General features: G+C 41.2%; 1 protein-coding gene across 2 annotated transcripts; it reads left to right on the forward strand.

Annotated features, from left to right (window-relative positions):
- Positions 1–1893: 1893 nt before the first annotated feature.
- tfb2m (transcription factor B2, mitochondrial) lies at positions 1894–20569 on the forward strand. 2 transcript variants are annotated; one of them, XM_059985573.1, is made up of 9 exons: positions 1894–2574; positions 4840–5272; positions 5352–5443; positions 8625–8778; positions 9991–10139; positions 10225–10314; positions 10510–10569; positions 17888–18036; positions 19611–20569. In XM_059985573.1, exons 2-9 carry the CDS (start codon positions 4852–4854, stop codon positions 19801–19803), a joined length of 1308 nt encoding a protein of 435 aa, XP_059841556.1. In that variant the 5' UTR covers positions 1894–2574; positions 4840–4851; the 3' UTR covers positions 19804–20569. The 2 variants fall into 2 exon arrangements, with proteins under 2 accessions (XP_059841556.1, XP_059841555.1); XM_059985572.1 differs by having other exon boundaries at positions 1903–2521; positions 19611–20566.
- Positions 20570–22324: the final 1755 nt, after the last annotated feature.

A 22324-nucleotide genomic window follows, 5' to 3' on the forward strand; every position in this document is an offset into this window, starting at 1 on the left:
TGGTTGGTGCGTGGAATGCACTGCCTGAGTCAATGGTGGAGGCAGATGCACTAGTGAAGTTTAAGAGACTACTAGACAGGTATATGGAGGAATTTAAGGTGGGGGGTTATATGGGGCAGGGTTTGAGGGTCAGTACAACATTGTGGGCCGAAAGGCCTGTAATGTGCTGTACTATTCTATGTTCTATGAATCTCAAGATTGAATGATTTATACATACTGTGATCATAAATTCACTTTAAAACTTTGAACTTTGTAACTTCATACTGAATGGTAACGAGCTCCCCAAGTCTCATTGGATCTGCCCTCTTCCTGCAAGTGAAGAATATTCCGTCACACTTTTGATGAACCTTGTAGTTAGTGGAAAGGTTTTGGGATGTTGGGAGGACTGGATACCCAGCATCTAACCTGCACATACAGCACTGGAATTTATGTGGCTGTTTCAGTTGAGTATCTGATCAATAACGACCCACTAGGGTGCTGATGGTGAGTAACTAAGTGATGCTAACGTTCAAAGTACATTTCTTATCCATGTACGTATACAATTCTCCAAGAGGATCACAACCTTGTCATGGTTTGGAGGCTTGCATGCCTCAATAACCCGGAGGCCAGTCAGGACCTTGTGCTTTAGCTTTTGGTAGGGTCACCCGTGCCAAACTGGTCAAAGGATAGAGGTCAGACTAAGACTGGCCCACTGGTCTTCCAGGTTCTGGGGTTCAGTTCAAGGCTAACAACCCTGAATGGTCAAAAAACATTGTTACAGAGCAGCCATGAAGAATCTGTTTACACAGAGGGAGTTGGGGGATTGTCATTGCTGTCCTAAATGCCAGTTGGGTAACAGGCACTGTGTATGCATGCAGTATACAACCTTGAGATTCACCTTCCCACAGACAGCAGCAAAACAACAAAACACCATGGAACCCACTCAAAGGAAGCATCAAACACCCAATGCACAGGAAAAAAACAAATCACGCAAATGGCAAAAAAACGAGCAAATGAAAGAATATAAAACAGCAAACCACAAAGTAATTGAAACAGTCTATGAATATTCAGTTTCGTTCATTTCAGTTCAATTAAACACGGTGTCATGTAATTGAGCTAGTCCACCCTGATCAAATGTCATTGTGCAACTATTTCTTTTCATTGAACAAGGTCACTGCCTGGCATCTTTATCAGCCCAAGGCCCATTTTTATCTTGCTGCATTCAGGTTCAGACTGTTTCATTCATCTAAATTGTAACCATCTAGTACCTGATTAGAACATACAGATAACCAACAAAAGAGCATGTGTCGACCTCCCAGCCCGCTTCATGACTTAATAAGATTGTGGATGTCCTCAATCTCAACTCTGCATTTCTTTCTTTGAGTGACCCATCAACCTCTTAATTTCAAGTATCTGTTTACCTTGGCCTGAAAATTATTCAAGACTCTACTTTCACTTTGAGGAGAAGTTGCAAGAAGTTGAATAGTCTCACCTCTTGGCTTCAATAGGTGACCCTTAATTTTAAAGCTTGAGATTCTTCTACAAGAAATATCATAATCTTAAAATCCATATTGTCAAATCTGCACGGGACTTTTTTCAATAAAGTCCCCTCTGACTCCTCTGCAACCTATTAACCACCCTAAGCAATAACTAAAAGAAGGTGAGAAATAATTATCAGTTGATGATCCTCACAACATGAGCTCTCCGGAATTTAATTTAATAATATTTGCGGGAGCTTGTTTGTATATAGAAGGTGTCCATAATTCGTTGTTTGTAACCCAGGGAGGGTACTCTATCCGGGCAGTTGGACTTTGAAAATCAAAGTTAAGTTTATTGGTACATATTGCACAAGTACAATTTGCAGAGCAGCAATTAAATATATATTTGCAGCAGCACCACAGGCACATAGTACCTGATACAAATCATTCACACGCAAAACATAAGTTATCGAAAATCATGCAAGAATTGGAAAATGAGAATCCGTTGTGTTTCAAACTGGTCGTAGTATTGATATACCATGACTTCTCCATGGTTATGTTGTCCTCCGTCAGTGATAAATTCATGATGGGTGCTAAAGTTAGGCAATTCGTGTAGGCAACAGGCAATACGGCTTCTCCTTCGTCGGATGCTGCTCAAGCTACCGTTCAGCTCCCACTTGCCCTTCTATCCCACCACCTCACGTCCCCCGGCTTCCAGCTTCCAGTTTGGTCCCCCCGCCCGCACGGACAGCGCTCTCTGAGCCTGCGCGTCGCCCTTCGACCTCCAGCGTTCCCGAACGTTCCTCGGAGGGAATTAAAGGAGCAGGCGACACCCGCTCTTTGCCAGTGAATAGATAAGTTGATCCGCTCCAACTCTTGACCTTCGTTGTGCGAACTGGCTGGTGTCAACCGCCAGAAAACGCTTAAAGCTCCTGGGAGGGGGGGGGGACGCGTGACGTCAGCGCGCATTCGCCCGGCGCGCACCGGCTGACGTCGAGGTCAATGTCACTGCGGCGGCCGGTCGGTGGAGTGGACGCTGGTCTGAGGGATTCGGTGCGGGTCAGGTGAGAGCAGCGGCCGGCCCTCGATCGGTTGTGACTCAGGAGTCCCGGTGTCGGTACTGTCTAGTCATTTCATGTGATATTGCGTAACGGCGGCGGTTGGCTCTGTCCGCGTGGCGTGGCGTGGCTCAAACCCCGATAACGCACCGGATAAGCGACAAAGTGTTCTCGCTTCCAGATTAAACAACAGAGTCAACTCTTAGTTTCGAGCTAAACTGCCGTCGGGTCAACAGGGAGAGCAGTGCGAAAGGTGCTGGAGGAGCCTAACGGGTCAGGCAGCATCGATGGAGGGCCAACATGATGCACGGCATGCTGGAGGAGCTCAGCAGGTCAGGCAGCATCTGCCGGAGCTCTTTCGTCTCCGAACTGTGCAGGCAACGCTTTGGGTTGAGATCTTCATCTGAAAAGAGAGATTTCACGTTTGAAGTCGAAGATTCGAACTTCTTCTGTGTTATGTTCGATTCGGGGGTGCGGACAATTCATTTCCTCCCATAGATCCTGCTCGACTTGTTGAGTTCCTCCAGCAGACTGTTGATCTCCTCGGGGGTCTACTTTTTACTTTGTTTCTGAGCCATTGGACGACCACCTAGAAGTTCTGCATTTCTTGCTTTTGAAGCATAGAAAACCTACAGTGCTGTGCCGGACACATACTTCAGAAATTACCTAGGATTACCCATAGCCCTCTATTTATCTAAGCTCCATGTACCTATCCAGGACCCGCCTAAAAGACCCAATTGTATACACTTCCACCACCAGTCCATTCCACGCACTCACCACATTCTGCATAAAAAAAATACTTACTCCTGAGATCTCCTCTGTACCTTCTTCCAAGCACCTTAAAACTGTGCCTTCTTGTGTTAGCCATTTCAGCCCTGGAAAAAAGCCACTGAACGTCCACACGATCAATGCCTCTCATCATCTTATACACCAGGTCGCCTCTCATCCTCCCATCGCTCCAAGGAGAAAAGGCAGAGTTCACTCAATCTACTCTCATAAGGCATGCCCCCCCCCCCCAACCAGGCAACATCCTTGTAAATCTCCTCTGCACCCTTTCTATGGCTTCCACATAGCGAGGCGACCAGAACGGAGCACAGTACTCCAAGTGGGGTCTGACTAAGGTAGCTGTAACATTACCTCTGGGCTCTTGAACTGAATCTCATGGTTGATGAAGGCCAATAAACCATATGCCTTCTTAACCACAGAGCCAACCTGAGTGAGGTGTGTGACACAGATTGACTTTAAAATATCCCAAGAAAGGCTCCCATCTCACTGCACCATGTCCTGACTTCAGTCTTTTACAAAAAAGGATGAAAGGTCAAGGATGTAAGAAGTTAAAGCCAGCTGCATTTGTTAAAATATTCTCTCTGTCTCACTTTTTTTAATTAATTAGTGCCCTTGCTTCCCTCCCTTACCCAAAAGCCCAGTGGAATCTTCCTCATTATACAAGGTGTCCCCAATCCAGGCAACATTCTTGTAAATTTCCTCTGCACCCTTTCTATGGTTTCCACATCCATAGTGAGGCAACCAAAACTGAGCATAGTACTCCAAGTGGGGTCTGACCAGGGTCCTATATAGATGTAACATTACCTTTCGACTCTTGAACTCAGTCTCATGGTTGATGAAGGCCAATACACCGTACGCTTTCTTAACCACAGAGTCAACCTGCGCAGCAGCTTTGATTGTCCTATGGACTCGGACCCCAAGATCCCTCTGATCCTCCACGCTGCCAAGAGTCTCACCATTAATACTATATTCTGCCGTCATATTTGACCTACCAAAATGAACCACCTCACACTTACCTGCGTTGAACTCCATCTGCCACTTCTCAGCTCAATTTTGCATCCTATTGATGTCCCATTGTAAAGTGTTGTAGGAATGTGATGTATACAGATTGATTGGGACAATTCAGGTATTGTAAGCAACACACACAAAATGCTTTAGGAACACACCCAAGATGCTGGGGGAGCTCAGCAGGTCAGGTAGCATCTATAGAAATGACGAAATAGTCAGTGTATTGAGCCAAGACCTGAAGAGGGGTCTCGGCCCGACATGTCCACTGTTCATTCATTTCCATGGATGCTGCCTGACCTACTGAGTTCCTCCAGCAATTTATGGGTGTTAGTTTGTATATCTATTCAGTGTGGTTGTGTACATTGATCAGTTAGAGTCAATGACTGCTGCTATCCAGTACTTTTCAATTATGAAGAGCAATCGCGATCATGAGTAAAAACCTGGCTTTACATTAGTAATATCATTTTAGAATTTATAATTGGCAGGATTTTGACTTCATCTGTTCAGAGTTTAATATCTTTTTCTTTCAGATCCAAAGCATTATGGCATTATTAAGCTGCACATCAGTGTTTTACATTCTGAAGACTATAACCTGCAGAGCCTGTGGCTGTCAACAAGTCCAGCACTCACTAAGTTTATTTTCACGTCGCACTGGGTTTCTGGGCAGTGGTGCTCCAAAACGTCAGACTTTGAACAAAGTTAGAGAATATTCGACCTATTGTGATAGAACAAAGAGAAGCCTGTCAGCTCTTGCTAGTTCGTTACTCAGGAAAAATCAGCAGAGGCCGTTGTCCAGGATTGACTTTATAGATTCCAAGGAAGTTCAAGAAATAATAGTGAATGCTGAGAAGAGACATTGGTTAAGGAGATTTATTGTCAGCCCTGATTTGGCAAATCGTATCGCGGAATGCATTGGCAATGATTGCTCTGAAAATAATGCCATAATTTTTGAATGCAATCCAGGTGCGTACATTCTAAACTGTTTTAGTATTTTGATTTCTTCAGCTCAAGATGATTTACTTATGTTTTGTTGCATCTATAGGGCCTGGTGTTTTAACCCGTGCATTACTAAATAGTGGAGCGCAGAGGATTGTGGCACTGGAGAGCAATAAGCAGTTTATACCAGTATTACAGGTATTTTTGCAGTCCATCTTTTATTGCTAAGAAATTGAGGACATTTCAATTTGACTGAGGTGTGTGACACAGATTGACTTTAAAATGTCCCGGGAAAGGGCTCTCATCTCACTGCACCATGTCCTGACTTCAATCTTTTACAAAAAAAGGATGAAAGGTCAAGTTTGGGCTAGGATGTAAGAAGTTAAAGACAGCTGTATTTGTTAAAATATTCTCTCTGTCTCACTTTTTTAATTAATTAGTGCCCTTGCTTCCCTCCCTTACCCAAAAGCCCCATGGAATCTTCCTCATTATACAAGGAGTTGAAAATATGTCTCTGACACTTTCTGTTGTGACAGAGCTTGAAGTATTTGAAACCTGTGATAAGATAAAGGCTAAAATGATGACGCTGATTATTGTCTACAGGGGTAAAATGGTTGTACCAGTCCATCGCCTCCCTACATTCAGTTGGACCATAGTAAATCCAAATCTAAAATCCAAGTAATCTATCACAGAGACTGCAACTTAGTTTGGAGTTTTTTTTGTTTGATTTTTTAGAAAAGGAAGATTCAACATTTTCATGCAGATATTGTTGAGGACAATGATGATCTATTTTTGAAGTTGTCATGCTGTTACATCTGTCTTGTTTTTCACGGCAGGCACATGTTGTCCTTTTCTCTAGTTTCTCAGTACTATTCAACCATACTCCAGGCTTGGCTATTATAATGCAGTATTTATGGACTATTGTTGTCAGAAGTGCTATTCCTTGTTGTATGTTGAAGCAAATTTCTTTTCAAATAAGAATTGTCTCTTATTAGTTTGTTCGATTGTAAATTTCACTGATAAAGTCAACATTTATTGCCCAATCTTAAATGTCATTGAGAAGGTGGTATTTTAGATATTGTCTGAATATCTGGGGAGCATGGTAGTGTAGTGGTTAGCACAATGCTTTACAGTACCGGAACCCAGGTTTAATTCCCACTGCTGCCTGTGGGGAGTTGTACATTCTCCTCGTGACTGCGTGGGTTACCTCTGGATGCTCCAGCTTCCTCCCACAGTCCAAATGCGTACTGTTGGTAGGTTAATTGGTCATTATAAGTTGTCCTCTGATTAGGCCAGGATTAAATTGGGGGGTTGCTAGGCGGTACGGCTTGTAGGGCTGGAAGGGCCCATTCTGCACTGTATCTGAATGAAAAAGCATCCTGTAGCAGAGGATTACTGATCACTTGAAAAGGCAGAGACTAATCAGGGACATCCAGTATGGTTTTGTCAAAGGCAGATCCTGTCAGACCAGTTTCATTTTATTCTTTTGAAGAGGTAACGGTCTGTATCAGTGAAGGAAAGGTAGTAGATACAATTTACGTGGTCTTTAGTATGATGTATTACAAGGTCTACTTGGGAGACTTATTCAAAAGGTTAGCGCTTTTGGGATGCAGAGTGAGTTAGCAAACTAGATCCAAAATTTGCTTGGCAATGGGAGATGGAGGGTCACAGTGGAGATTTGAGGGTTTTTTTGTGATTGGAGGCCTTTGACTTGATTTTGGGACCCATGCTTTTTGTGATACAGTCGGCCCTCCTTATCCGTGAATTGCAAAAACCAGCTCTTCCAGCAGTGCTCTTCCAGCAGTTGTTGTTCGAGCATGTACAGACTTTTTTATCTTGTCATTATTCCCTGAACAATGCAGTTTAACAACTATTTTACACAGCATTTACATTGTATTAGGTATTATAAGCAATCTAGAGATGGTTTAAAGTATACGGGAGGATGTGCGTGGGTTATCGTGGATCGGGATTGAAAAAAATCGGAAGTTCTCTTACTCAGTAAGTCAGAACAGGTACATCCGATATTACTTAGTGTCAGTTAGTCAAACGTTTGTCAGTATATAGTATATATTTTACCTTTCTATGCATATAAAACACTTAAGAATGTATGTTTCAGTGCCGGGCTCGGGAACTTCTTTCCGAGGTCGTACAGTGACAAACCGCTATCGAGTACACTCTCCACCGTGCCGGGTTGATGTGAAGATCAAAAACCCAAAACTCCAAAACCCAATAATTAAACCACTGTGTTGCTTAGTAATAATTGTAGCTTTCATCGGGGCAGAGCCTTTCTCACTTTATCAATTAAAATTGTTCCGATCATCAACCAACTGTAGCCTAATGCTTTTCCAATGACCAATGGCGTTTCACCTCTTTCCGATCACTTTATTATTTCCACTTTATTTTCAATCGTTTTCGTGAACAGAAACACTGCGGATTCAGATCTTTGCCGCTGGGTCCTAATGTCTACCACACTGAGACAGGTTAAATAAGGTCTGGGGTTCCTCTGGGTCCTAAGATCCACCGCAGTGAGACAGGTTGAATAAGGGACTTGAGCATCCGCGAATTTTGGTATCCGCGAGGGGTCCCAGAACCAATCCCTCATGGATAAGGAGGGCCGACTGTATGCATGAATGTCAAGATCAGTAAGTACACATAGACTGGCAGAGTTGTTGATAGTGTGGAAGATAGCTTTAGGGTGGGAGAGTCACAGAGCAGAGATTCTGAGGGGTTGGTGAAGAGGGCTGTAAGGAGGTAGATGTAAGGTCATTCATTTTGGGAGCACCAGTGAGGCTAGGGCACCTACTATGAATTTAGGGGTCTTGGGGATCATTGATGAACAGTCCATTGATTCCCAAATGTGACAATATAGACAGATAGTATTTCTAGGAGGGTATGTAAGATACCAACCTTCATTATTTGGGACATTGTAAACAGAAGTTGTGAGGTTATGCTCCAGCTTGTGCACCTCAGTCAGACCTCAGCTTGAGTACTGTATGCATTTCTAGTCACCATACTATTAGGAAGGTTCTGGTACTGGAGTGTGTGCAGAGGAGATTCATCGGCATATTGTTTGGAACAGAGCATTTCAGTTCTGAGGTGAGATTGGAAAAGGAAGGTCTGTTCTCCTTGCAGCAGAGCAGGACAAGGCAGACATGATTGAGAGAGATAAAATTCAGGAATGTGGACAAGAGAGCTTTCAGGAAACCACCCAATAATCAGAAGATAAATGTGTGTACCTGTCATTGATTTTGCTTAAAAGTTAAACTAATTTGGTCAAAGTAAGTATAATTTCACATTTCTTCACCAATAGAGAACATTGATTGTTGCTATAAAATAGGCTATTGTAAAATATATTAACCTTTTGAATTTTTTTAATTAGTCTTTAGGAAAACATCTGAATGGACAGTTGGAAGTGGTGCACTGTGACTTCTTCAGGCTGGATCCAATAGGCCGTGGCACTATGAAACCTCCTGCCATGTTTTCTGAGAAACTCTTCGACAACCTGGGAATATCAGAGGTTGCTTGGACTGCAGGTGACGATCTGTTAATCACTTTCTGTTTTGGTTACCTCAGCTGAATAATAATTTTGAACATTTGAATCTGATTGAACAATATTTGTTTTCCAAAGAATTGTAAAGAACTCTAGCTGCTCTCTTAAACTTGGTTCATAGAAATGGGTCACTGGAAATGGTAGGTGAAAGTTATCGAATAGTTTAGTTTGGCACAGCATCATAGGCTGAAAGGCCTGTTCCTGTGCTGTACTATTTTATGTTATAGCTAGTCCCCCTTTCTTTTTGCTTTCTGAAAGGCAATCGATCAAAGGTGAACCAGAGAGTTATCTTCTGCCCTGACTACTGTTTTATTCCTCAAGATTCGCAGTCTTTGCGTGCACATTCTCTCAGTCAACTTCCCAGAAATTGCTTTTTCTGGATCAGCTGTTGCTTTTTCTTGACTGGAGTAGCGAGTACACTTTAAGTAAAATATTAGTATCTTTTTGTGCAAGACTAATATTAGGAATATTCAACAGTTAGTAGATTTGGATTTGAAAATTTTAAAAAAGAGTATTTTATTAATAAGCTGCATGCATCTTCCAGATGTCTTGCTGCTTAACCAGGAAATCGTGTATTTTGGTCCTTGGGGACTTTTGTTTCAACAAAATTGCTTTATTTGTACCCCTTGACAAGTAAAATCAAATAAAATACACTTAAAAAGAATAAGTCACTGAGGAAAGAATAAAATCTATCAGGCTCTGAAAAAGTAACTTGAGTGTGGAGGCAGAGAATGCGAGTCATGTTTTGCAGTTATCCTCACAGAAGCTTGTGGAGTGTTTGCAGAACAGTTTGAATTAGGGAACCTAGCTCACACTGGCAATCCAGCTAATCCCTCTCCCCATACATCATTCAGTTGCCTTGCAAAATTTTCCTTTCTATTACCCAGCTCCCTTTTTTTTCCATTACTATTGAATTTACCTCCACTGCTTTCCTTCCCTATATCACAATGACTAGTTATGCATCAAGTTCTTAGTTATGGCCTAAGTATTTTAGACAGATTCACCAAAATCTCCACGTTCTTAAAATCTTCGCCTGGTTTAATGAAAGCAGGTACATTATATACATGTGCTGCTGCCTTTGGGAAATTTACATCACGATGGCATAGGTAGATTTTGATCTTCTGCAAACAAATGCATAAATTCTCTTTCTTTTTAAACAACAGCTGATCTGAGACATTCTTATTTTCTTTCCTAGATATTCCAATTAAAGTCATTGGAATCTTTCCACAAAGAAATGAACGGAGCCTGCTTTGGAAGTTTGCTTATGCTTTGTTTGAAAGGATTTCAATTTTTCAATATGGAAGAATAGAAATGATCATGTTTATTAGTGAGCAACAGTGCATGGTATGTGAGAGGTCTCTTTGAAATGTTAACTCAAATTTTGTGCTTCATATTCTATTGCTGAAATTGAATATTCTTTTATTTGTAGAAGATAATGGCAGAGCCCGGTGACATGAAGCTCTACGATGCATTTGCTGCATTGTGGCAGATAGCATGTGAAATAGAGCTGTTACATAAGGTCAGTTTCTGTTTTTCAATATCATGATAGTAAAATGCAGACTTTGGTTTGCGTGAACTTTGTTCTTCTGATGTCAGTATGCTGTTTTTGCTTTTATCTTCATTTGTTTCCCATACAAGACATTTGATCATTATTCAAATTGAGTGAAGTGTTTACCTCTTTGATGTGATCTCTAAATAAATATTTCTATCTCAGGAACCTTGGTCATCTTTTACCACAAATTTTAAAAACAGTGGAAGTGTGAAACAAGGCATGGTAAGCTTTTACTTTATCATGTGTGTTATCTCAATTACATCTGTACCTTCATTATTCAGACTCATTAAGAAGAATCCTAAGAAGATGGGATGTAAGGTTGAGTCCATTTTTCCTCAAGGATCATAATCTCAGGAAAATTGGGGTGTCCTTCTCCCTAGAGAATGGCAATCATTGACCAGTTTATGGAATTTTTAGTAGAGAGGTGGTGAATCTTTTTGAAAGCATGTGCCAAATTGGCGATCACCTTTTAACTTTTTTTTAAATTCTCACATGCTATGGTAACTTTGACCAGAGATTATTATTGATTAATCAATTAGTAACAATAAAGAAGCATTAATCCTTTGCTTATTTATGTGTATGCATTGTTTTACTATTAATGAAAGTATAACACTAAAATTAATTAAGCATTTTGAAGACCTGTTCAAAAGTTATTAATGTTAATCTTTTAAAAAGACAATTGAGAAATAACAACATTACTCAACAGTATTGTATCTACCATCCAAATACTGATGTGTATAGCAAGTCTGCGAGGATTTCAAAATGTATCATACAACATGCGTGTTCTCACAACCATCCAGCTGGCACCAAGCCAGCTTGAGGCGTTTCCTATGGAAACATCACACTGCTATCGGGTTATTAAAAATAATTTGCTGCTTTATTTCGCAACAAAGATAATTGTCATTTATCTTTATTGGTGGAGTTTGAGAGGTGGCACTGCATACTGCTTGCCAACAAAATTTTTGAGCATGCATTTTGGACACCATCCCTGTTTAATTATATAATTAGTTTAGCCTTGGCAGAACAAATGAGAGATCGCATAGCTTATTTCCTTTTCTTAGCTTGTTTACTTTCATTCTTCAATTTGTACATAAATCAGTTGAAATAACTTAACCATCTTAAAGAATTACTGATTTCACAATCTTCTGAAGGACTTAGCAGACTTGTTCTTAAGCATGTAGGTATGGCATCTTTTAAGCAGCTGAAGGTATATTGCCATTGCCAAAAGAGGCAAAGGAGGGGAGGACTCCAAGCAAGTTTGAAACACGGGAATGAAACATCCTCTACCCTGCATCTTGTTAGCAAATGTTGAATTGCTAGCTGTTCCATGGAGTTATAGCTCACCTCTGGATACGTCGATTAGACCTGAACGCTTCTCAACACATAGGATGGGCCGGACTGCTGATTCAGAGAGTGCGAAGGATCGTGGTCTGTGTTTCATGATGATCTCTTTGTGGTGGCTGGATGCAGTGGTCTTGTCCACTGTTATTCTCCTGGAACACTTAACGATCAAGTGCCGACCATTTTCAAAGAGAGCTCTCCTCCATGATCCTGACCACAGTTTGCATACCCCCAAAGGCTGACATTATGGAGGCACTTGAGATACTGAATGCTGCTATCAGCAAATGAATAGCCTACCCTGACGCCTTCCAAATCATAGTTGGGGTATTTCAATAAGGCTTGTTTGAAGAAATCTCTGCCCAATTATCATTATATAACCTGCAGCAGCAACACACTAGACCACTGCTAAACTGCAGTTAAGAATTCCTACTGTTCCATAGAAACATACAGGCCCTTTGGCTTACAATGCTATGCCAAACATGTAGACAGACATATTTATTGATCCCGAGGGAAATTGGGTTTTGTTACAGTTGCACCAACCAAGAATACTGTAGAAATATAGCAATATAAAACCATAAATAATTAAATAATAAGTAAATTATGCCAAGTGGAAATAAGTCCAGGACCAGCCTATTGGCTCGGGGTGTCTGACACTCTGAGGGAGAAATTGTAAAGTTTGATGGCCACGGGCAGGAATGACTTCCTATGACGGTCAGTGTTACATCTCGGTGGAATGAGTCTCTGGCTGAATGTACTCCTGTGCCTAACCAGTACATTATGGAGTGGATGGGAGACATTGTCCAAGATGGCATGCAACTTGGACAGCATCCTCTTTTCAGACACCACTGTCAGAGAGTCCAGTTCCACCCCCACTACATCACTGGCCTTATGAATGAGTCTGTTGATGTCTGCTGCCCCAGCACACAACAGCAAACATGATAGCACTGGCCACCACAGACTCATAGAACATTCTCAGCATCATCCGGCAGATGTTAAAGGACCTCAGTCTCCTCAGGAAATAGAGATGGCTCTGACCCTTCTTGTAGACAGCCTCAGTGTTCTTTGACCTTTAGAATTTACTTTTAGAATGTACTTTCTGTTTTTCTAAGCTCCATGTACCTGTCCAGGTGTCTCTTAAAAGACCCTATTGTATCCACCTCCACCACCGTCGCTGGCAGCTCATTCCATGCACTCACAACTCTTTGTGTAAAACAAAAAACTTACCCCTGACATCTCCTCTGTACCTACTTCCAAGCACCTTAAAACTGTACCCTCAGGCACAGACTATAGACATGCATAGACTATATTTCGGGAAATCTGATTACTTGGCTGTCCTTCTTACCTGCACACAGGCAGAGGCTAAAGAGCAAGGCTCCAGAAATAAGGACAGCAAAGAGGTGGTTGCAGGAGGCAGAGGAGCGGCTGGAGGATTGCTTCCAGTCAGTGGACTGGGTCATCGGCAGATCTGTATGAATGCACCTCAGTTGTCACAGACTTTATTAAAACAGTCATAGACAAATGTATCCCCACAAAATTATACAGAGTCTTTCCCAACCAGAAGCCCCAGATGAAGCTTGAGATGTTCCTTATACGGTAACCCTCTCATTCCTCGCATCATTCTCATGTATCTTCTCTGAACCTTCTCTGATGTCAGTATATCCTTTCTAAAATAAGGAGCCCAAAACTGCACACAATACTTCAAGTGTGGTCTCATGAGTGCCTTATAGAACCTCAACATCACATCCCTGCTCTTAAATTCTATACCTCCTAGAAATGAATTGCAACATTGCATTCGCCTTCTTCACCACCAATTCAACCTGCAGGTTAACCTTTAGGGTATCCTGCACAAGGACTCCCAAGTCCCTTTGCATCTCTGCATTTTGAATTCTCACCCCATCTAAATAATCTGCCTGTTTATTTCTGCCACCAAAGTGCATGACCATACAATTTCCAACATTGTATTTCATTTGCCACTTCTTTGCCCATTCCCTTAAACTATCTAAGTCTCTCTGCAGGCTCTCAGTTTCCTAAACACTACCCGCTCCTCCACCTATCTTTGTGTCATTGGCAAATTTAGCCACAAATCCATTAATCCCATAGACCAAATCATTGACATACATCGTAAAAAGCAGCGGTCCCAACAACAACCCCTGTGGAACTCCACTGGTAACCGGCAGCCAGCCAGAATAGGACCCCTTTATTCCCACTCTGTTTTCTGCTGATCAGCCAATGCTTCACTCATGCTAGTAACTCCCCTGTAATTCCATGGGCTCTTGCTAAGCAGCCTCATGTGGTGCCTTGTCAAAGGCCTTCTGAAAATCCAAGTACACCACATCCACTGCATCTCCTTTGTCTACCCTGCTTGTAATATCCTCAAAAAATTTTAGTAGGTTAGTCCGGCAGGATTTTCCTTTCAGGAAACCCTGCAGGCTTTGGCCTATCTTGTCATGTACCTCCAGGTACTCTGTAATCTCATCCCTAACAATCGATTCCAACAACTTCCCAACCACTGACATCAGGCTAACAGGTCTATAGTTTCCTTTCTGCTGCCTCCCACCCTTCTTAAATAGCGGATTCTTAAATTTGCAATTTTCCATTCATCGGTACAATGCCAGAATCTATCAATTCTTGAAAGATCATTGTTAATGCCTTCACAATCTCTTCAGCTACTTCCTTCAGAACCCGAGGGTACATTGCATCAGGTCCAGGAAGTTTATCCACCCTCAGACCATTAAGCTTCCTGAGCACCTTCTCAGTTGTAATTTTCACTGCACAAACTTCACTTCCCTGACACTCTTGAATGTCCCAGTATACTGCAAATGTCTTCCACTGTGAAGACTGATGCAAAATATGCATTTGGTTCCTCTGAGATATTACAATATCTCCAATGTCATTTTCTATTGGTCCTATAGCTACCCTTAACTCTTTTTTACCCTTTATATACTTAAAATGATCAGGAAACATTTGCATGGAGTTCTACATAGGTATATTCCATTGAGGCACGGAAAGGATGGAAGGGTAAAAGAACCATGGTGTACAATGGATGTAGAAAATCTAGTTGAGAAGAAAAGAAAAACTTACAAAAGGTTCAAGAAACTAGGTACTGTTAGAGTTCTAGAAAGTGACAAGGATGCAAGGAAGTTGCTCAAGAATGAAATTAGGAGAGCTGGAAAGGTCCATAAGAAGGCCTTGCTGAGCAGGATTAAGGAAAACCCCAAGGCATTGTACAAGTATGTGAGTGGCAAGAGGATGAGCCGTGTGACAATAGGACCAATAGCAGTGAGAGTGCAAACTTGCATGGAGCTGGAGGAGGTAGCGGAGGTACTTAATGAATACTTTACTTCAGTATTAACCAGTGAAAAGGACCTTGGCAATTGTGGGGATGACTTACAACAGCCTGAAATGCTTAAGTGTATAGACATAATGCACTGCCAGGGAATGTGGTGGACACGGATACAATAAGGTCTTTTAAGAGACTCTTTAGATGGGTACATGGAGCTTAGAAAAATAGAGGGTAAAATGGTAGGGAAATTCTAGGCAATTTCTAGAGTAGATTACATGGTCAGCACAACATTGTGGGCTGAAAGGCCTGTAAAGTGCTGTAGATTTTCTATGTTTCTTAAATAGAGGGACCCTCACAAACTCCCATAGCCCTGGCGACCCTGTGATTCCAATCCCGGAGGCTAATGCGAGAGCATCCTTGGAGTCAGGAGGGTGAACCCATGAAAGCATCTGGCTCAGATAGGGTACCTGGCCAAGTACAAAACACCTGTGCTGATCAATTGGCTGGAGTGTTCACCGCTATCTTTAACCTCTCGGTTGCCTGAGGTACCTACCTGCTTCAAGCAGACTTCAATTATACTGGTGTCTAAGAAGAACGTGGTGAGCTGCCTCAATGACTATGGTCCAGTAGCACTTGCACCTACAGTGATGTAAGTAGTTGGAGAGGTTGATGATGAAAACATATCAACTCCTGCCTGAGAAGCGACTCGGATCCGCTTAGCCTTCACAATAGGTTCACAGCAGGTGCCATTTCATTGGTTCTTCACTCAACCCTGAGACATCTGGACAGTGAAGGTGCATACATCAGGACGCTCTTCGTTGACTAGATCTTGGCATTCAATACTATCATCCCCTCAAAACTAATCAATGAGCTTCAAGACTTTGCCCTTCTTGTGCAAATGGATCTTTTATTCCATCACTTACAGATCCCATTCAGTTTGGATTGGCAACAGCATCTCTGCAACAATACATCAGCACAGGTGCACCACAGGACTGTGTGCTTAGCCCCTCTGTTCTATTCACTGTATTAGAGTTAAAGTGCAAAACCGCCCCACCACCCAGCAATGCACCAATTTAACCCTAGCCTACTCACAGGACAATTTATGATTACCAATAACCAACTATCAGTACATCTTTGAACTAGGGGAGAAAACCTGGGTGTTCACGGGGAGGACGTACAAAATCCTTGCACAGGTTGCGGAATTGGACTCCGAACCCTGACTCCACAAGCTGTAATAGGTATTTATACTTATGACAGTGTGGCTAAGCACAGTTCAATTCCAGGTTTAATGTTGCTGATGACACCGGTGGTGGGCCGAATCAAAGGTAGTGACGAATCAGCATATAGGAAGGAGATTGAAAATTTGGCTGAGTGGTGCAACAGCAACAATCTCACACTCAATGTCAGAAAGACCAAGGAACTGACTATTGACTTCAGGAGGAAGAAACCAGAGGTCCATGAGCTAGTCCTCATCAGCGGATCGGAGATGGAGAGGGTCAGCAACTTTAAATCTCTCAGTGTTATCATTTCAGAGGATCTGTTCTGGGCCCAGCACATTAGTGCCATTATGAAGAAAGCACAGCAGTGTCTCTACTTCTGTAGGAGTTTGCGAAGGTTTACATCACAGCCTGGAATGGAAACACCAGTGCCCTTGATTGATAAATCCTACAAAAAGTAGTGGATACAGCCCAGTCACTCACAGGGAAGCATTTCCCCACCACTGAGCACATCTATACGTAGTGTTGTCCTAGGAAAGCTGCATCCTTCGTCAGGGACCCGCACCAGCCAAGCCATTCTCTCTTCTTGCTGTTGCCATTAGGAAGAAGGTACAGGAGACTCAGGGCCCACACCACCAGATTCAGGACAGATATTAGCCCTCAGCCATCAAGCACTTAAACCAGATGGGGTAATTTCACTCGCCCCATCAATAAGCTGTTCTCACAATTTATGGACTCACTTTCCAGGACTCTTCATCTCATATTCTTGATATTTATTGCATATTATTTAATATTACTACTTTTTACTTTTGTGTTTGCACAATTTGTTGTGTTTTGCACATTGATTGGTTGTCCATCCTGTTGATTGATTCTATTGTGTTTCTGTGTATGGATGCAATAAAATGAATCCCAGGGTTGTATATGGTGACATATATGTACTTTGATAATAAATTTGCTTAGAACTAATAAATGCCCCTACATATTTGTTTTAAAAAAATCAGTGACTATATGAGCCCATTGTTGTTCAGACTGCTTTTTCTCATCCTAATATATATGTAGTATTCTGTGTTTTTTCTTATCACAAGCACTGTTTGATTGCGACTAATTGTTTAATTTCTACCTGAATAATTTCTCAGAAGATTAAAGTTTTGCGTTATCTTTATTTATATCTCTCAAAGGAGAACGCTATTCAACACGTTAAGGTCATGGCAGTTCTGGAGCAATACCATTATTACAATTCCTGTAACCAATTTGTTTCATGCCTATTGAATACTTACTCTCCTACCAACCACCTGCTCTTAATCTAAGCAACCAGTCTGCCTCCCAACCGGTCTTTGGGATGAGGGAGGAAACCAGAGTTCCCAGAGGGAATCCACATTATCATGGGGGAAAATGTGTGGGACTGGGAATTAGATCAATTCTACAAATAACTGCTGTGAAGCAGTGCCACCCTTTTCATTGCCGACATTATTTGGATTTCCGGAATATCTATCATCTCCTGAATACTTCCTCTGTTTGAAAGATGCAAGTTTATGTGAGACAAGTTTTTTTTTGTAGGTTAAAAATAGAAAGCTCGGTAGAATACAATTCTTGGTGACTTATAACTTACTGTTCTAGATATTTTTATAACTTCAGAGTATCTGTTTTTATGAACATTTTAAAAAATTAAGCTTAAAAATTACCTATATCTTTCGATTAGATGCCAGATGACCATCTGTGTCTCGTACGACTGACACCCCGCAAAGACTTGTTCAATGAGACTTTAACAACAGTCAATTCAGCCACAATGGTATTGATGCTGAAGCAGTGTCTAACAAAACGAAAAACAAAGCTGATTAACAAATTGGAGTAAGTATGTGTGGATTTCAGCAGACTTCAATCATCATCAGCACTCACTCATGGGAGAGTTAGTACAAGGTTTAAAAAGTGCTCAGGGCCTTTAGGGACTTTTTCCCGGGCTTCAATCGTAATGATCCACTAGGCACATGGCAAAGACCCAATTTTTTTAAAAGCAAGTTATAAGTAGCGTGGTCATTGTGTTAATGGGGCATTGTTAGAGTCATCAGGCTTTGGTTCAAGAAGGGGCAAAGGCTCCAAGCAAGTTTTTCTTTCTTTTAGTACGTAGCTGGTACAGTGAGAATGAGTTTAGGGCTGTTCTTCGTGTGAGATGTGAGAATGCTGTGAGACCTCTCGGCTACATGATAACTAAGGTAGAGATTGATAGATTCTTGATTACTCAAGGCATGTAGGGTTACAGGGAGAAGGCAGGAGATTGGGGCTGAGAGGGAACATTTTTCAGCCATGATGAAATGGTGGAATGAACTCAATGGGCCAAATGGCCTGATTCCTCTCCTATATCTTATAGTCTAAGTGCATTGAGCTGAAGCTCCTTGCAACCCATGTTAATGAACTGGAGTTGCAGCTGAATGACCTTTGAGATTGAGGAGATGATATTTCAGAACTACAGGGAGGTTGTTTCATCTAAGTGTGCAGGAAGTTGGTAGATGGGTCAGGAAAGGGGAAGGATATAGGCAGCTAGTGCAGAGTAGTGCTGTGGCCATTCCCTCAATTATAAGTATTCCACTTTGGATACTGTTGGGGAGGGCAACCTACCAGGGGAAAGCCACAGCAACCGGGTCTCTGGCACTAAATCCGGCAGCGTGACTCAGAAGGGAAGGGTGAAGAAGAAGATTGCAGTAGTGATAAGGATTCCCAAGTTAGAGAAGCGGACAGGAGATTCTGTGGACGTGAAAAAGTGTTATGTTGTCTCCAGGTGCCAGGGTATGCCACAGCATCCCAAAGGAGGAGAGTGAACAGCCAGAAGTCATTGAACATATTGGTGCCAATGATGTAAGCAGGAAAAGAGAGGAGGTCCTGAAGGGAGAATATAGGGAGTTAGGTAGAAAGCTGAAAAGCAGGACCTCAAGGGTAGTAATCTCTGGATTGCTGCCTCTGCCACCTGGCTTTGAAGGTAAGAATTGGATGATTTGGCTGAGGAATTGGTGCAGCTGGCAGGATTTCAGGTTTCTCCATCCTGGACCAGTCTTTCAATTTGTCTTCTGGTGTAGCCCATTGAAGATCCTTCCTTTTCCAGGCACAAGATCTTTGGAGCTTCTGTTGGTGTTTCTGTAGCTCTGAGTTTTTATAGAACTGGGTTGTTAGCCACATGCTCAACCCTTCTGCTTTCAAGGCTGGGCTTGGGATCGTCCATGGTGGAGCTTTCTATCTATAGTTGTATGATTTTATTGCTGCAACTTATTCTAAAAACAGAACATAACAAATCTTTTAAAAGTTGAGATGGGATGTTACTAGTTTTCTACCATTGCCTTATTTATCATATCCAACATAATGGGGTTTATGTAGTTTATCAAATGCTAATTTTCCTTTGTAAATATTCTTCAATTTTTTTTAATCTTTGATAGGTCTTGGTGCCCTGGAGGAGGAATAAAATTAATGAGAGAACTAGATTTGCCAGAGGATATATGGACAGGAGATGTGCTTCCAGAGGAATACAAAAGACTCTTTGAGGCAATGGAACACTCTCAGGATTTTGTTCACAGTTGGTTATATGGCGAGGTTTTGGAGAATATGCATTCAACTGTGTCACATATCTGAATGTAAACCTTCAAAGAAATAGGACTGTCAAATGCATGCAACTGCCCATTGGCTATCACATCCAAGACACTGAATACCTTTATGTTTTGCTGGAATAAAGTATGATATAGTTCTACTTCATTGCACCCGTCAGTGAAATCTTAAATTGGTTTCACTCTGTTGTAAGCCATGTTATATGCTGCATTCAGCATTTTGTCATTTGTCTCGGGGGGCCTGGGTATAAACTGTTGATCTCAAAATGGCCATATTTTCAAGTTCTGTGAGAATGTGGTTGACATGGGATTGGACACATCAGCAAGTTAAAATTACAGTGATATATTCAAATGTGGGGACATTTTATTCAAGAGAATTTTTTATTGATATAATGTATAACTTGCATAATATAACTTCAACTTGAATTCTTTTGGATCACCAGTAGGTTTGTTTTAAATTAAATCTCTTAAGAATTTGGTTAAGGGTATTGTTTTGATGAATAGCAACTCTTAATAAAAGGTCAAATGCCTCAGGAGCAAAAATAAATTAAAGGTACTATATTTTTCTTGCATTGTGACAAAAGGAAAAATAGGTTAAACATTTAGAAGGCTTAAGATTCAGATCAGTAAATATGTAACAGTGTCAATCCCTGATAGGGTTGGCTTGCAAATACCACTTCAGTTCTAGCTACAGTTATGTACAGGTAACTGGTGGAAAAGTAAAGCTTGGCATGAATATTGTACACCAAGTAAAAATGTTGTCTCTAGTTTTAAATTATGGTTTTCTTGGGGTTTTGGCTTTTTATTTTTATTCTCTGCATATATTGATATTGTTAGATGATGCTTATAAGATGAAAACATGAGAAATAAGTGCAGGAATAGGACATACCTTGAGCCTATTCTTCCATTCAAAACCATTATGCTATCCTTTCCTTATATTCCTTGGTCTTTTAATATGCAGGAATTATACATCTATTTTGAATGCAATCCAAAGTAAAAAAAGTGGAAAGTAGGTCACCCTTTTGAACTATGAAATGTCCCCTTATTTCTGTTTTATGTTGCCTTATTTTGAGAGACTAGTATTCGCTTTAAGACTTACGAGTGGGGAGAAATTCCTCCAAATGTAATGAACTCTACAAGTTTGAAAGAGGTTGCCTTCATTCTAAACCTGCTTATTTTATCCTTTCTTCTATGACATAGCTGCCACCCCAAGTAACTGGTGAATTGTAGCTGCACCCCTGCAGTATGTATATGTATCCTTTTTAACAATGGAGACTGGAACTGTACCTAATACTCCATGTGTGGTCTCACTTGGGTCCTGTAGTTTTGTACTCAAGTCCTTTTGCTATAAAAATCAAAGAGACATTTGCCTTCCTAAATGCCTGCTCCATTTGGTAATGATAGCTTTCAGTATTCAAGGACAGCCATGTCCCTTTAAGTGTAAACATAGGAGCAGAATTAGGCCATTCATCCTATTAAGTCTGTTCCGCCATTTGATCACAGCTGACTTATTACCCCTCTCAACCCGATTCTCCTGCCATCTCTCTGTAACCTTGGTGCTCTTACTAATCAAGAATCTATCAACCTCCACTTCAAGTATACCCAATGACTTGACCTCCGCAGCACCTGCAGCAATGCATTCCACAGATTAACCACCTTCTGACTAAAGGGACAGCTTTGAGGCTGTGCTGTCTGATCTTAGACTCCCCACTATTAAAAACATCCTATTAACATCCACTCTGTCTAAGCTTGTCAATAATTTGATAGATTTCAATGAGAACCCCCTCCTCTGCCCCCTGCCCCGCTCTTCTAAACACTGGTGTATAGAGACCTAGCACCATTAAACTCTGATAAACTGATGATCCAGATAGGTTTATTGTCATATACACCAAGGTGCAATGAAATACCTTGCTTGTATAATGCTCAGTGAGTAATCTGTTCACATGTTAATATTGAATACAGCAATGCATGCTAAACAGCAGAACGGTGCAAAGGTTGCTGTACAATCTAAGACAGTGCGAAAAATGCTTAAGTACCAACAACAGAATAACAGAGGGTGCCATAGTGGTGTGGTTATCACAACACTATTGCAGCTTGGGGCATCGGGTTTTAAATAAAGGAGACTATGATGGTATGAGAGCGGAATTGCTTAAGATGGATTGGGAAAATAGATTAAAGAGTAGATCGGTACTTGATCAGTGGTGTATATTTAAGGAGTTATTTTACAACTATCAAGAAAAATATATTCCACTGAAGAAAAAAGGGTGTAAAAGAAAAAATAGTTATCTGTGGCTAAGTAAAGAAATAAAGCAAAGTATACGACTAAAAAGAAAGTTATATAAGGTAGCTAAATCTAGTGGGAAGATTGAAGATCGAGAAGCTTTTAAAGATCAGCAGCAAATAACAAAAAGATTGATTAAGAAAGGGGAAGATAGATTATGAAAGTAAATTGGCAAAAAACATAAAAGCAGATAGTAAGAGTTTTTATAGTTACATAAAAAGAAAAAGGGTGGCTAAAGTAAATGTTGGTCCCCTAGAAGATGAGACCG

The sequence above is a fragment of the Hypanus sabinus genome, chromosome 12 (assembly GCF_030144855.1).
Source record: "Hypanus sabinus isolate sHypSab1 chromosome 12, sHypSab1.hap1, whole genome shotgun sequence".
Classification (NCBI taxonomy): Eukaryota; Metazoa; Chordata; class Chondrichthyes; order Myliobatiformes; family Dasyatidae; genus Hypanus; species Hypanus sabinus.